Source organism: Tachypleus tridentatus, chromosome 6, assembly GCF_004210375.1.
Source record: "Tachypleus tridentatus isolate NWPU-2018 chromosome 6, ASM421037v1, whole genome shotgun sequence".
Lineage (NCBI taxonomy): Eukaryota > Metazoa > Arthropoda > Merostomata > Xiphosura > Limulidae > Tachypleus > Tachypleus tridentatus.
Genome location: NC_134830.1, coordinates 84,510,341 through 84,527,860, shown reverse-complemented (window position 1 = coordinate 84,527,860; position 17,520 = coordinate 84,510,341). Strand labels below are relative to the sequence as shown.

At 29.5% G+C, this 17,520-nt stretch overlaps 1 protein-coding gene across 6 annotated transcripts in view; it reads left to right on the top strand.

Moving 5' to 3' along the window:
• Window positions 1-17,520, top strand: part of Cad99C (cadherin 99C) — a 243,147-nt gene that overhangs the window by 190,511 nt on the left and 35,116 nt on the right. For all 6 annotated transcript variants that reach the window (XR_013029256.1, XM_076505837.1, XM_076505839.1 and 3 more), the window contains 2 exons: window positions 2,391-2,554; window positions 8,016-8,240. Coding sequence is in view for 5 of the 6 variants with exons in the window: in XM_076505837.1 (XP_076361952.1) it covers window positions 2,391-2,554; window positions 8,016-8,240 (389 nt within the window). In the remaining variant the exon portion in view is untranslated. The remainder of the gene's footprint in view (window positions 1-2,390; window positions 2,555-8,015; window positions 8,241-17,520) is intronic.

Below are 17,520 nucleotides of genomic sequence, written 5' to 3'. Positions count from 1 at the left end.
TAATACATCATTGATGTGATCACATAAAAGGGTCATTAGTTTGCCCATACAATTCATTTTGAAATTTAAAGTATGCAGATTTAGTGTATGAGGTTAAAAGTTTTAGCAAGTTATCTACATTGATACTTGTGCAAAAATTTAGGGACTTACGTACTTTTAATTTCTTATGTACCAAAACGTTTGAAGGTTGAGTAGAAGTTTCAAAGATTTCTACAAACATTTTTTATTTTTTATTCTGACTGGTGAATTAATGATTAATAAATTAAGAACTTTTCAAAATAATCTTCCTGTATTAGGGAAAGGTAAGTCTATAGCACTGACAATGGGCTTAAGAGGGACTTCAGTGTTATGTATCTTAGGTAAAACATAGAGGTGAGGTGAGTTGGTTTTTTCCATTATGTTTAGAGTTCAATAGTTTTCAGGTGAAAATCTCTCTTCATTTTTGTTAATTTTTCATTTAGTTTAGTAATTAATGTTTTTTTCAATTCCTTTAAGGTCTTTGTAATTGATCACAGTTTTTCTTCATGATCTGTTTTGTTGAATAGAATTATACAGTGTTTCTTGTCTGCTTCTAGAAACAAAGAGAACTCATCTAGAAAGCACCATGTTTGTGTGACAACATTTATGTTAGAAGAATTGATCAGACAGTAGAAGAAAGATTAAGAGAATATAAAAATACAATTAGACTAACAAATTCAGATAAATAATTCTTAGCTGAACATAAGTACAAAGCAGTAAATATCATAAACTTGGATGAACAAAATTTTAGACAAAGCTCACCATTGGAATGAAAAGTGTAAAATCTAAAGTGGTGGACAATACCAGTGGCATCTCTTGAAAATGTTAATTTTTTATATATTTTATAGATAACAGAAAAATATATAAAACTTTATGTTTTCAGAATGCACTTGATAAGATTGTTCAAATATGATCTCAAATCCTAATTTTAACACTTGCTTTCATAAATACCCAAACTTTTCATGATTTTGGTTACATATTATCATAAAATGTGCACCTGCTGTAGTTTCTTAGATCTTATTTTAATTAGCCTACAAGATGATCAAAGAAGTTTCTCTGCAACAGTTGAACATAAAAATGAAATTCAAAATAACATAAACCAGTTTCACAAGCTAATATTTAGTTAGCATTGCCTTGGGTTTCAGTACAACTTTACATTGACATGACATCTTCAGTGAGTTTGTACAGATATTCCTGAGTGATTGACTGCCATCCTTCAAAAAGTTCATTTTCCATGTTTGCCTTGCATTCCTTCATTAGTTGGTTTAACACAGCTCATACGTTTTCTATCAGATTGACATCAGATGCTTGACCTGGCCATTACATAACATCATTTCTCTTATTTCTAAGACATATTTTAACTACTCCACAACATTTACAAGAGAAACCACGTTTTTGTCCATCTCTTGTATCTGTATTAAATTACATGAATTTGAACTCAACAGAAACAATGGTTTGTGCATCAGCAACCTGTGGACAATTACCCTCAACATACTTTGTAGATAAATATGATAAGGTCGTAGTTCTACTAACAACACCCTTGATCAACTCACACAGTCTACACAATCTACAGTACCTTGAGAAATAACTCAGTGTAGAAGCCAAAACAGCATTTCTTTTTCCTTCAACAGGTAGTTGCAGTATATTTTAGTTTTCAAATCTATCTATCATTCTAAATTCTCATTGTAACAACATTGCTCTGAAAATTACATTTATGTATATAGATAGATATGTGCTTGTGTGAGTGTGCATAAATGGCAAATGTGTGAAAAAAATATTTTTAAGATAATAGCATTCATTTTTTATAAAAGTGAAAAATCAAATAAATTTAATGATACTTATTTTTTGTTCTTCAATACTGTGTTTTGTTTAAAAACAATGTCTAGAATCTGGCATATTTTTTTATTCCTTATTAATTACAATTTAAAGTCATCTTCTTGTGCAATTAACTGAATAATTGCAGCTCAACAGATCTAATTTAATCTGAACACAGGTAAAATTCTTAAAGTCAAGGCAAAAGGTCTAAAAATTAGTCTTGGTAAGTATGATATTAAAGTTTGAAAGGTGTTGAGTAACACGCTGTGCTCATCACTTCCAGTCTTATACTGATAAACATTTATCAGTAACTTAAAAAAAATTACTTGTTTTTGTTTTTTGTTTTTTTTTCCCTTTACACTTCAAAATATATATTTTAAACATGTTGGTGTGCAAAGTTGTTGTGTGGTATATTAGTTAAACTGGATGGGGAGGAAATTATACATATTAAACAAATATGACAGATTTCTAGCTGTTACATAAGTGGTTAATTCATCACATTGAGTCTGTTGTTGATATAAACCTGAATATGTAACAGTTTGTATTTTTTATTGCAGGGTTGTCTCAGTTAACAACTCAGGTGACAGTTAATGTGATTGACTTGAATGACAATCATCCAGAATTTATTGTTCCAACAAGATACAGTCAATTTACTGAAGGCCGTTATTTAGCAGCTTTACCATATGAAGCTTCAGCTGGTACGCAATTTGTTCAGATTATCGTAAGTATTTTGGGACATTTCTGTCACTGATAAAACATCATGAGCTTATTTCATTTGTAGAAAATTATGTGGGTGAATGAACCTATTGTGATACTCCTTGAACTTTCTTCTTTATGCATCTTTTTCTGTTTCTTTATTTTCAAATAATGTATGCTGCACAAAAATGTCTTGTATTTACTTTATTTTAGACTAACTTCAAATTTCTCTCAAATTATACCTCTTGATTTGGAAATAGAAATAGTTTTAAAACATTATATTATTGTATTGATAAGTTACAATTAAGTTGTATTGATAAGTTACAATTAAGTTATATTGCTCCATAGATAAACCACTTTATCCAGATATTAAATAAGTGGCCTTATATTTCTTAATTGTAATGAACATCATGAGATATCAATTTGATTGAATTTATGTAATAGTTTATTGTATATAAGTGGCCTTATATTTCTTAATTATAATGAACATCATGAGATATCAATTTGATGGAATTTATGTAATAGTTTATTGTTTCACATACTGCAATTAGAAACAGGGGAAATGGACTCCTTTTTGTCTAAGTAGCTCATATAACTTTTAATAACTTAACAAATTGAAATTATCATATGAAATTGTTTCACAAAATATAGTATTTAGTTTGGTGTACAGCATGAAATTACACACAGTTTACTATTTTGACATATACTGAAATGTTTTTCAAAATAATTGTGTTATTCTAAGATGCACTTAAAAACTAACTGGTTAATTAATTATGAGCAAAGCAGTAGGAGGTTCTGGATTTGCTAATCAAAGCAAAAGGAAATCTGACTCCATCACAAATAATAGAGTCTGAATACGAAATTTTGAAGGAAAATATTTTGTTACAAGTTAACAATAAAGATGTTATCATCAAGGTAAACAAGATATAATTCATTGAACTTCTACTTTTTACTAATCAGCTTTTTGTATGCAATGATAGAATTACCCCACTGGACAGTTTCACTAGATGATCAACTAAAGGCAAAGTTAACAACAACAACAAAATCTTTTGAGTGGGGTGTAGTAACATACAAATACTGCTCCTATCACTCTCTAGGAGGTGTTTGTATGTGCCAGGTTTGTTGGCAGTTGGTCCAGTTATTTGTCACATACACAGAGATGTTTGTCAAGTAGTGGTTTTGGATTGAAATCTATTACTGCATATCCTCACCCTTTTAATTTTGGATCCATAATAATATGCTGGTCAACTCCATTATTCACTGGTGAAGTGTAGTCTAAGAGTTAGGGGTAACTTACTTTTCTTCAGTCTGTCACTTGAAAATTATAGAAGGCTAGCATAGACAGCCCTCAGATAGCTTTGTACCAAATTCAAGAAACAAGCAATAACACTTTCCACTATTTGTCTTCTTTATTTTCTTTGCATCAGTAGAATTTTGGTGAAGCTTCTCGAATTTAGTTGAATAATTAATTCTTTTGCACTGGGCATCTTTTACTGCACATGATGACATTATGTGTTTAGTGATTTACATTAAAAAGTTAATTAAACTATTTTTAGTATATATTATACCAAATAGTATAGCATAAAATCATAGTTAATTATCCAAATTTTAATAGTATATAAGTTTTAAGTTCTTGATTTTATAAGACAATATTTTAAAAAATCCTGAACTTCCCCTAATGTGAAAAATGTGACATTTTTTTTCTAAGATCCCCTTTTCTGTAATTTATTCACCATCTTTTCAATAAGTACAAAATTTAATGTAAATTGTTCACTATCAAATCATTGTTACTCAGATAAAACATTATTCTTATAACCTTTTTTTCTTTTTCTTACAAAGCTATCAAATAGAAAAATCAAACCCATCTGTCACATTCCCTCTTTCAGAATTTTTTTGTAGTTCTTTCTTGCATTTGATTGTATATTGTTTATAACCAACAGAAAGCCAGTATTTTCATCTATCAAATGATTTATTCTATTTCATTGTTTTCTGAAAAGAGAAGTGTCAATTCCTCTTTTAGTACAAACTTCATTCTAACAAGAAAGATATCTACTAACTTGAATGAATTTGTAATGGCACATGACACATAGATGAAAGGTCAAAATCATTATTATAGTTATGGGACAGTGTTTGTTTTTTGCATATTATTATTCTGTATTCTCAGGTGCATTATTTAATAAAATAAAAAATATTTATTGTTGCAGTATCATTTGTATAGAAAAGTAGAGTTAAGTGCCATTGGCAGTTAACAGAAAAAAATGACCAGGGTAAATCTTTTGTTTTTCATATGTATTCTTTATTTATTATTAAATTAGTTAAAGTTGGATTAGGTAAAATAAATAATAATGAAAATATAATAAAAAATTTTATGAGACGTGCACAAGAGCAGCTTGGAGTAGCTTGTGGGTAAGGTAATTCTATAACATAACATAAGCTGCACATTCTCCAAGTCATTTACAACCTATAAAGGTGTGAATAATATTTAGACACAGTTCAAATAGCAATGAAACAATAAAATTTAAGTATAAATAAATGCATACTGTTATGAATGTAGCTTATAGATTTGTTAGAATTTAAATTTATTCTAGAGAGAAAAAAAGGGTAACCTAGATTTATTTCAATTGATATAAGATGTTAATGAAAGTTTAGAGATGGGATAAATGTGCATTGTTTCAATAAAATTATGTAATTATCATTGTTATGTTATCCACTTTACTCAGTTATTCATTTTATCCAAAAGAACTATTATATTTCCTTTATTAGAATTATTAATGGCAATATTTGTACAAAATTTATGACTAACTTGAGTTCCACTATTATTAGAAATTATTCAGATTTTGAATATATAGGCTATATAAATTGATAATATAGCAATTAAAAACTGTTTTAAAAGTAGAAATTAATCTTCCAATTTTAACATATTAGGTACACAAATTTACAAAAAGAAGAGTTGGAATGTGTTTGTATTTTTCAATTTCCCTCAAAACATAACTAAAATGATGAGCAGTTGGTTGTTATATAAACAAATCATTAATCTAATATAACTTAATAAAACTTAATCCAATGTTCATTTCTACATTGCTTAATTTCAAATTTATTAAATATTTCTTTACTTTTGTAGTATTGTTTTGGAATGATAACACTGAGTTATAGAAACTTTACAGTTTAAAAATGTTGGTGATATGTTTACTTGTTTATGTGTCCAGTCAAAATTGTCATGCAAGTTATTTTTAACACATCTGTTTTGCACATTTAAATCAAAGAAAAGTAAATTTACCTGAAAATTTGATAATAATGTTATCACATATTCATTTGTTTGAAATCCCAGATAGATAATGAATTTTAATGCTACAAAGCTATTAATCACAAGTTATGCAGTTAAACACCATTATGAAATTTAAATTTGAATATAAATCATATTTATATTTAATTAATAAGTACTTAAACCTACTTCAAGCCAAAAAGACATAGTTGAAATTTCCAGTAGAAAAACAGGTCATTAAATCATACAATCACAGCTTACTAAAAAGAAAGACCAATTTGAAAAGGTTTTAAACTAAGTAAAATTATAATACTGTTTTTTGTTTCTTATTTCCATAATTAAGGAACTATACAATAAGAAAAAAACCCACAAAACAGTACTGAAGTGAGTATTGCAATGAAATAAAATACCAGTATGTTTTCATAAATAAGAAAAAAATAAAACAGAATTATATTAAAATAAAGGTTAAATCTCCATAACAACACAAGCCGTTTATATGCAAATAAATCGTTTTTTGAACAAGAAGGTCGAAACGTTGTTCGCTCTTCTATGTAAAATATTTTCTCAACCCAAACGAGCCGTTTTTGCATATAAATTTCTCAACAAGTGAGTTTCTCGACATCACTGAACACAAAAGACAATGCCAAATGTATAAAACTGAAAAATAAGACATCTAACTCCAACTGAAGCAATATAACCTTTTGGACATTGCTGAATGTCATCAATTGAGGGGATAAAATATGTTATCGATTATAAACAGATGAACATAAGTATCAATTTTTATGCATAATTTCCTATTAATTAGCATTCCAAACTTGTGAATGAGCTAGTTCTTTTTTATATGAAAGCTTTACATTCATTTTATAGCACCTTTAAAATCTCCAAAGGTTTCATGTCATTTCAGGTTATATGGCATAGAAATATCAGCATATCAGATATTTATTAGAAATCAGTAAACAATGTATTAAACATATTGGTTACTTAAAAACACAGGAATTATTCTTCTACTCCTAGTCGAGTTTTTCATGCTGCCTAAGAGCAAGATTTGCACAGTTTAAGATTAGATGTGCTTATCTGGCTAAGTATATAAATATTTACTAAAATTTTAAACAAAATCTGTAAACAAAATGTATTAGAGAAAACAATTTACACATTTAATGATAAGATGATATTTCAATTATTGCTTTTAGCTGTTTTTATTGTACCTTGCAAATGTATTATAATTATGAAAAATAACTAAGGATTCACTGTATACTTTATTTTAGAATATTCAGTTTAAATTAATTGTACTAGCTGATTCTGTATGATATTGAGATTGTATTTTATCTCACAAGCACCTTTGTTTCTCCAAGCGTGTTTGCTATTCTTAGATTTTTTGCTATTTTTTAAGAATTTTTCTAAAGACAGGATAAATACTTTGTATTTACTTTCTTCATAAATACAAATTTTGAATTTATTTTTTAACTATTTGTGGTGAAAGGTCCTGTGAGACCAAACCTATTTCATCAGGGAAGTAGTAACATGTGAACTTTAAAATATACTGCTGGAATTGTAGAAGTTTTGATAATTTTAAGTTTTATTAGATGTTGGTGATGAAGCACTTTCTTACATTACATTTTTCCTGTTACAAGGATATTTACTAAATTTCATGATTATTAATTTTAAAAAATTCCAAAATATAGTGGTTATTTTTAGAACTTCAAAAATGAAAAATAAATTGTTAAACATTAAATTTAATAAAACAGTTTTAAGTAACTTTTTTTTTAATATATACTTTTTCCTCAGTGTATGGTGAAGGTTCATATCTTTGCCAGTTGATGACACAACAATCTGTGAAAAGCCAACCTTACTCTCTCTTCCACTTTATTTAGTACATTCTCAACTCCAGCTTTTGTTAACTAGGAGGGAGCAAATGAGGCATTTCAGGGGACAACTCCCTGTCCCAACCTCACACTCTAGACTGATCATGATTCAATGTGCTTCACCTGAATGTCATTCTTTACTTCTTACATTATTCAAATTTATGCTACTATTAAAAACATTTACTCAACTTATTTTAATTTTATTTCTGTTTGTTTTAACTGGATATTTTATTTGTTTTCTTTATTCATTTTTAAAATTAACCCATGTAGTTTTATTTTTTTCCACACTAATGACATTTTTTTAGCTTCAAATACTAATAAACTGGAAAATGTCTGATTGTCATATAATTTTGATATTGCAGGCTGAAGATGCTGATTCTGGCTCTAATGGTAAGGTCTCATATGAACTAGTTAAAGAATCAGATCCCAACAAACTCTTCAAAATAGACAAAAACACTGGATTTCTCAGCAATACCAAAACCTTAGAAGACATATCAATGGAGAAACTGCCACTGAAAGTTATAGTCAGAGCTACAGACAGTCCTGATCTAAGAAGTGCAGCTATGTTTAAAACAAATGAGGTTTTGGTGAGCTATAGACTATTTCTGACATATGTATGCTTACCATATTATGTATAAAATATTGTTCTAGTGTATCAAAAATTATAACTATCTTTCTCTGTGAATTAATTATTTTTAGTTACTTAGGTGTCTCAAAATGCTTAACTACATATACCATGTAATGGCAGTGTGAGACATATTTCATAAAACTGGAAGAATGATCATTGTTCAAAATTTATTGTTTTAGAACAATGTATAAGCTGTATAAATAGTTACTTAGTTAAGATCCATTGATTCAGCATCGATTCCTGGCAGTCTGATGAACTAGCTCTCTCCAAGTTTTCCTATCACTAGTTGCATTCAAAAGATGCTGCTACAAACATCATGTTTGTTCTCTATTCCATTTTTTTTGCATCACATTCAAAATATGTCAGTTTTTTTTGTGTTTTTTTTAGAATCATAGTCTCAAGGGAACAAGTAAATTTCATTCGGTTTAGGACTGATTGATTGGTTCTCCTTGCTGTCTATAGGACCTTGTACATTCTTCTCAAACACAACATTTAAAATAAGTTAATCTTCTTTCTGCTACTTATTCATAACATTCAGTCCTCCGGTAGTATAGTGGTAAGTCTTCAAACTTACACTACTTAATAATTTAAATTATAGTTTTAACTTCTTCAAGTCCAGTCATTTTCATGACTTTTTTTCTACAGTTTAAACAAATATGGAGATAAGATGCATCCCTGCTTCACTCTTTAATTTTCATTTTTCTACTGTTTCTAATAATTCTTTACCTAATACAGTTATTTGCACTTAAACTCTTAATAGTAACCTGCAAGATGATTTCCATATTAAGTATAAAAGTGCTGTTTGTTCATCTTACTGTTTTTGCATTTCACTTGCACAATTTCTAGAACCTAAATGAATATAAAAGGTTTTTAAAGTAAATATTTATATTTTATTTTCCACTTTCTCTACCATATATTACTAACCCTAGCTTTTTTCATCAATGTACAGTGCAATGAAATGTTTAAAATTAAGAAATAGACATATGTACATCCCTTTTGTCTCTTTTTTTTAAGTAATCTTAAAATACCTTCCTTAGATTATATGCATAATTTCACATCTTTATCTATTCAATGTTTTATTTTAATTTCCTGTCCTTTATTTTTGAATATTTATGTTGATCAGCAGGTGTCTGCAGGCAGCATAACATTATCATCAGCAGAACAGTTTAGCCTCTGGGAAAATATTTTGCACTCACTTTGTTACATAAGACTAATTTAGAATAATATTAAAAACAATTAAACCTTTCAAATATTAACTTTAAAACACAAATAATACATAATTAACTGAAATATAAAAGTAAAAGCTAACTGCAATTTAATTATCTGTCAAACTAATATGTACAAGGTAAAGCAAATTATCAAAGCATTAAGAAAACTGATCTCAACAATGGACATTGTTACATTTCACTTTCATTTGTAAACTGGTATATCACCTGTGTTTTCATCTAACCTTCCAATACATTATACTGTGAAATCTGTTCTTTATATTGGTTGTAAACATACCATTGAAGTTAAAACTGTTGCTTAGCAACACTGTTTCTACTTTTGAAAGTATATATGGCTTACTTTGAACGTGAAATTTTTACAATGATTTCCTCTAGTCTAGTTCTTGGAATTTAACTCAGGTTTCTAGTAAACGTGCTATATTTGTGTATTTTGATTGTCTACATAAAAATATCTACATTACACAAAATAGAGCAGAATTTAATTGCATATACATCACATAACAATAAAACTGAATTTTAATGTTTGCTTCAGAGGTTTGTTTCAAAATAAAAGAATAACTGGTATAATATAAAACACTGAATTATAATGTATTTTATAAAACTAATTTCATTAAAATATATTCATAGTAAAGTGATTTAAATTTTGAATGTACGTCAATAACAATTTTTGTGTCATACAGAAATTATCTTAAATTAACAAAAATGTACTTGATTGTACAATCTTTTCAAACTCTAATTATAATATGTATAAACTCTTACATCTGATACCATACAATAAGAGTACAGTTCATTAAGGGATGAATATTGGCTGCTGACAAAACATTTGATTAATCTATTGATATTGAGTAATAAAATGATTTACAAATGACCACAGTTACCATGACAAAACCTCAGAATCATTGTGTCAGTCACTCTATCTCACTATGATGATAATGTTACAAACAATTTTGATGGGGTATGAATTAGGCAGCTCATTTAATTTGAAGATATTGATCAAGTTTGTAAAAAATTTTAGAAATTAAATTCTTAAATATTTGAGATAGACATGTTTCTTGTTGAAAGAAAAAGGATGGCTGGAAGTGAAAAACCATAATGTCTCATAAAGGATATAGAAAATAAAATTAAAAAAACGTTATACATGTAAGAAGATTGAACTGAATACAATTATAAGTTAGTTGGTTAAATGAGAAAGTAGGAAATAAAAAAGTATGAATAAGAGGTTGGATGAAAGATTTCTTTTAATACATTTAGGATAAACAGAATGGTAAGATGAGAGTAGGACTTTTGAGAAATGATAAAAAAGCCTTATGATTCTCTTCCAGTACTTATCCACCATGTACCTACTTTATGAGTAACTCTGCTAACCTCCTGAGGAATTTTTGTGGGATACTTTCTCCCTCCTTACCTAAACACTGACACAATTATACTCCACAGCTTTATCTTTTTACACATGGTTTGTTTGTTGGAAACTTTTGGTAAAGGATACTGTCTTCTACCAGGTTTTTTTGACATCCACTTACCTTTGGAAATTGTGGATGGTTCTTCTCCAATGATCCATTTTGGAATCATGTGTGGAATCTGTGAGGCAACATTCCATTGTTTTGTCTCTGGTTGCTTAATAGTCTTACCCTGTGCCCTTGCAATTCTCTGTTTCATGTCCAACACCGTTCCATCCTGTACCTCTTTTCTCACTAGATTCAGTATTTTATTGTGGATTTCTCATGCAGGTCTTATCATTGCCAACAGTACTGGGGACTATCCTATGAGTTCTGATTCAATCAGGGCTTATTTGACTGACTCTATTCCTTTTGATGGGATTTCTTCAGTGATCATTGGTTTCTGCAAATATTGTCAAAAGAAGTTGTCATCCAATTCCTTTTCCCACCCTCAACTTTTTCTGTACATATATATTTTTCATTACTTTGGGGTGCTAATACCAGTATGTGTCAGTCACAGCAATACAGACTATTCTATTACAGAGAGCTTTTGAGGCTGACAACCATTCTTTCCCAGGCTGTTTGTGGTCCTATTCCCCAAGAAAACTGGTGATTAATGTCCTGTGATTGAGCTGTCTCTTCTCAAACAATTTCTGTTACTTCCTCATTTTACTGAATAGTTTTTCTCACTCTAAGATAGTGTTTAACTCCTCTTTCCCTGTTGTTGCATTCTTTCTGGATTTATAGATTTCTTCATCAAATGGTCCTTTCATATTGATATGTCAATGTGGTTGTTCATTATCTTTCTCTACCTCTGCTTGAACCTTTGTCCTCCTATTCTTTGTTTCATTTATCTCTTAAGACCTACTGCTGTTAGCCTGTAAGCATCATTGGTTTGATATATTTGCATTGATATCTCACTCATTCTGTACCAATCCACATACATTCTCCTTTATATGGATCAATCTTTTCTTCCTAAGACTGTCAGCTCATGAAGGTAATCCTTCCTTCTCCCACCTCCATCTTTATTCTCGATCTGATCCAGATGGACTTCTATGTTATGTATCTGTTCTTCTTTGTTACATTGTCTGCATGGCAGTTCGTTTTTCTTCCTTTTCATTTCCCAGCAGCATTTTTTTGTTAGCACTTTTCTCCTTCAGCACTTACCAGTTGATTCAATTTTTCTTCTTTCTCCTTGTCTCCTTCTTTCTGAAATCTGTTCCAGTTATTGCAACATCAGATTAGGCATCTTACCTATTCTCCAATGGATGATGGAGGATATTCTTCAAACTGTTATGTGGAATACTACTCATATGCCCATCTCCCACTATCTGCATTGGAGTACTATCTTTCTCCTGTCTCCATCTTTCAAATTTCAGTTAGATTGTGACTGGGCTATTCCCTTTTTTATCAACAATGGCAAGTATTGGCTGTCCACTCATACTTAACATATTACAAAACCACACTGTATGGCTATGATGCTATCATATAATACAGTATTTCTATGGTCAATAATACACTGTTGAAATGGGGTGTTCTACCAAATCACTAGTAGGTTTTTCCCTCATGATATGTTTACTTCATTAATATGCCCATGCCTGACTGTACTGGCTCATGGACTTATGTGGAGAAAGCATAAGGGGATAGTTGCCTGTCACTGCTTTCTCTGTAATTGAATAAATCAGAAGCAGTCTGCTTTTGAAAATAGGATTTCCATGGTTGCTCACTGCACTTGCTCAGTTGTTGGTGTTCCTCCAGAATCTCCACCACATTTTATTCTCCCTTATTCTTCTAGTGTAGCATGGGAGTCCTTGCAATTTTGAATTTCTAAGTTACTGGAATGGTGGACCATGTAGCAGAGATGCCAACCATTATGATTTGAGCGTAATCATTACGATTTTGGTGTATACATTACGACTATACACTCATACAGACAAATATTACGACTTATTGCAACTCCCAAATTATTATTTATTATATAGGCCTATATAATAAAGTGATAAATTGTTCCCCAAGGGCTTGAAAGGGGCGAAAAGAAAATTTTTAGTGAGATACAAATAAATTTTGATCATAAATAAAAGACATAGTCCAAATGGCTACTTGCAATAATCATGTTTGTGCTTGAAATAATAAAAAATATTTGTATCTTTGATGTCTACCAATAGTTTGAGTGCAGTGCTTCTCCATACTGGGTACATGGGGGAATCCATAGTTACATCATCAGTACTTGTCAGTCAATCAGCACTCACGTAGATGGGTATTTCTCGTTTTCCAAGCAGCATAGAAACACCAATGTGATCATTCACAAGATGGTAAAAAAGAGGCCTTGTTCACTAGATTGTTTTGTTTCTGGCAAATTTAAAAGGACTGAAACTGTTAATCAAAAGTTTAGGAAAGAGTATAGTGCAAAATATCCGGTTATTACATCCAAAAGTCAGTGACAGTCATGCATTTTGTACAGTTTGTCACATTGATTTTTCTGTGGCACATGGTGGGATAAACAACTGTTCCAGACATACAAAAATGGCATCTCACCAACAAAAGGCTAAGGCAAAGACAAAAACGATGTAGATAACGACATTTATGAGTAAGAATTCAGAATATGAAACCATAAATGCAGAAGTGATGTTCACGTAATTCATCATTGCTCATAATTTACCCCTAGCTGTAGCCAATCATGCAGGACATCTATTCAGAAAAATGTTCCCAGACTCTGATATAGCAAAAAATATAGCTGTACTAGAACTAAAACTACAGCCATTGTACAAATGTTGGGTTGTGAAGATGGCAAAATGATTTCAAGCATACTTACTAACAGTGTTTATAGTTTAGCCACAGATGGATCCACAGACATGGATGACTCAAACTGTATCCAGTGGTTGTATGATATCTTGACTCTTTGCTTGGAAAAATTGTTCTCTTTTGACAATGGTGCAATGAAAAAAGCTTCAACGGGAGAGAATATTTTCAAGCTTTTGAACTATGAACTGACAAAGAGGAAAATTCCATGGGAAATCTGTCTTAGTTTTTCTTTAGACAATGCCTCAGTTATGTCTGGCATAGGTAAAGGTGTGATGGGACATATCTCAAGATGACAGCCTAGCATTTACTTCATGGGCTGTGCCTGTCACCTCATGAATATTGCTCTTCATCAGATGTGTAATTTTAAAATAAGTACTTATATTTAGTTAATTTTCTATCATTTATATGTAATTATGCTATCTAATGATACATATCCAAAACCTTTTAATAATGAATTTAATAAAAGTGAAAAAAAATGTTTTTATGAATTAACATTTTTTTGTAATAATTTTTGAAGGATAAAAAAAATACATAGCATTTTGGCATTTCTGACATTAAAAATAAGGTAAATTTATTGTGTATGTGAAACACCAATGTTTTCAATCCAAATATCCTAATGCCATACTGAATTAAAGGATAAATATTCAAGATTTATTATCTGTTTACTCATTTTAATTAATATGTTTTTTTTATATGTCACTTCTAAAGATATTATCTCCTTAATTTTTTGTGTAAAACTGTTTTAAGTTAAGAGTCAATTAAAAATTAAATTTGTTAGTGGTATTAAATATTTTGAATTATTTAGTTTTACTGTTTCTAGTTTCTTTTTTTCATAAATATTTAAGATTATTTTTTCTTGCAACCCTTTATTGAAATTTTTTTGTATGTTGGCAGATATTTGATTAAGGTATGGAAAGTTCTGCTAAAAATAAGTGATTAAAAATATAAAAATAAAGTTTTATTTTACACATCTAGTAGAAGGAATTAAACAAATAGATCAAATAATAGTGGAAAGCAAAAAACAGTATGAAAGTGGGGCTGTGAAGTGTTAAAAGGTTGAATAAAAAAACTGATGCCCCAGACAGATGCCTAATTTGTGGAACTTGAGATTTTCACATTTAACCAATTCTGCTCAGTCAACATTAAAAAATGAAATTGATTTTTATTTGCTTTAATCAAGAGATGATAATATTTACACTCCTTGTGTATCTTTAGAATGCATGGGTAGTGAATCTCAAACCATCAATGTAAATGTTATTGATGATGTAATGAAATTCACTAATGCTGGAGAATGGAAAGAAATAATGAAATCTGTGCATGACTATTGGATTAAGAAAGGAACAGAACAGTGCAAAAGTAATGAAAGTTATTTTATTAAATCTAAAAGGCAATATTCTGACCAGAAAAAAAAATTAGAAAATTTACTATATAAATTAAGGAAGTGATTCATATTTGTAAACTACAGTTTGTGAAGAAGTAACAGAAATATTGGAAGATAAACTATTATCATTAATTGTCAGTGAAGTAAAGGAAGCTAATTATTTTCCCCTCAACATTTAAGTTGTATTGATCAATTCACTCTAATTTTTTGGTCTGTTCAAAGTAACCATTCATCAAATTATATTAGTATTCATATCATTTATCCCAGTAGAGAGTCATACAAGAGAGTATTTGGCCAATCAAGATTTTAATTTTTTGAGAAACATGATATCAGTATTTTAGATATGTGCTGCCAGTTGTATAGCAATGCATTAAATATGTTAGATTAATATAATTGAATGCAAGCTAAAATAGGAGAAGCAAATCCTTGTGCAATTTATGTTCTTTATGCTTCTCACATCCATAATTTAAATGGATTATGTGTTGCTGAGACTTGCACTGAAGTCATATCTTTCTTTCTTTTTTTGGAGTAATTCAGCAGTTTTATATGAGTTCACCTGCATGCCACTGGTCCATTTCTACAAATTCTATTGGACCTAAGAGACAAATCCTAAAATGACTTTATTACATAAGATGGTCACTACATGCGGATGCAGACAACACACTGTCAACCAGATAAACACAAATTAATGAAGCTTTTAAGAATGCTTTTAAATGATCAGCAACAAACAGCTGATATGTGTCATGAAGTTCAATCTCTTTTGAAGAAACATTCTTACCTATAAACTATGATCTTAGCACATGATTGGAATGCAATACTTGGATAAATAGATAGATCCAGCCAAGCTTTTCAGAAAAAATCCAAAGTTAGGAATAGCTTTAAAGTTATTAAAGGCCTTAAAAGAATATCTTAGAGTTTCATGACTAGTGTTCTAATTATGAAAAATTGGTACAAGAAAGAACAATTTAGAAAGATTACAGAGGTTCTGTAGGGCATGAAATCAAGAAATTATTCCTTTGATGAAAACAAAATAGCTGAAGCTGCATTTCTCACTGGGGAAATATTTCATGTTCACAATGTTTTTCCACTTATTGGCAGTCTGTGTGTTCAGTTGAATAAATTAATTGATGCATAAGCATACGTAAATATTTTTTGGATTTCTAATGAATTGTGAGAATATGACAATGAATAATAAAGAGAAGACCTGTAATTGGCTACAAGAAGCATACTCAAAAGATTTGGAAGCATCACTTTATGAAGAGTTCAACCATTTATACCATCTTATTGAACAAATAGGATAAATAAGTGAAAAACAAAGACCATTCAAAATTTATATTCCTTTCTTTTAAAGCATGACCTACTCTCAACCTTTCCAAATGTCGAAATTACAGTGAGAATTTGTTTCACCAGTATGATAAATCTTTTAGGCAAAAGATTTTTCTCAAAACGAAGCTCATTAAAAATGATAAGTAAACAAATATGCTGCAAGAAAGATTGAATTGTTTGTCTCTGATGACAGTTAAACATGAACTTTTGCAAACAGTTGAATTTTCAGATTTCTTTAACCTTTTTTCTGATAAAATACAAAAGAGTAAAGATTTGATTGGTTTGTTTTGTTTTATTTGTTCATTCAAAGATGAAAAATCAGTCTATAGTTTTCTGTTTCATTTATTTAATTGTGCTCAAAAATAAAAGTTGGTTAGTGTTTTTGTATTTGTTTATTTAAATGTCTTAAAAAATAAAAAAAATTAAATTTAGTTTTTGATTCAATTGAATAGAAATACATATGGACTCACAGATTTGAAAAGAAAGGAATGTTGTTCAAAGCACATTGTGTTAATGATAATTTATAGCAACAAGAAGATTAGCTCTTCATGGAGAAAGTTAGAGTCAATTTAAATTATAGTATCAGTTACCAGGGTATTTTAGAATTTACTGCTGAATTTGTAGTAGAATATTAACAGGCAAAAATAGGGTGGATTAGTTTCAACTGTGATTGAATATCTATATATGTTTGTGCTTGTAATATTATTTATTGATGATAGAAATGTCATTCCTACATTCACTTCCTTTGCTGAAAAGTTTCTATATTTGTTTGCATGTTGTTTTTTTTAATGCATTGTTTCATTATTCCAAATACAATGATGTTCCAATTTTAATATTTATTGTTTATCTATTATTGGCTGGTAATTCTTATTTCATCCTGTTCTCGAACTTTTTAAAGGAACACAAAATTTCTGTAAGAAAGCTAACTTCAAGAAGTAATAATATCAGTTACACTAAAATCATTATGATTTTGTTTTTAATTGCTATTAGTTATTAGTAAAAGGAAAAACTACATTTGAAACTGCCATCTTGCTGAAATTAATTGACATCTCTGTTTTGTTTTTAAGT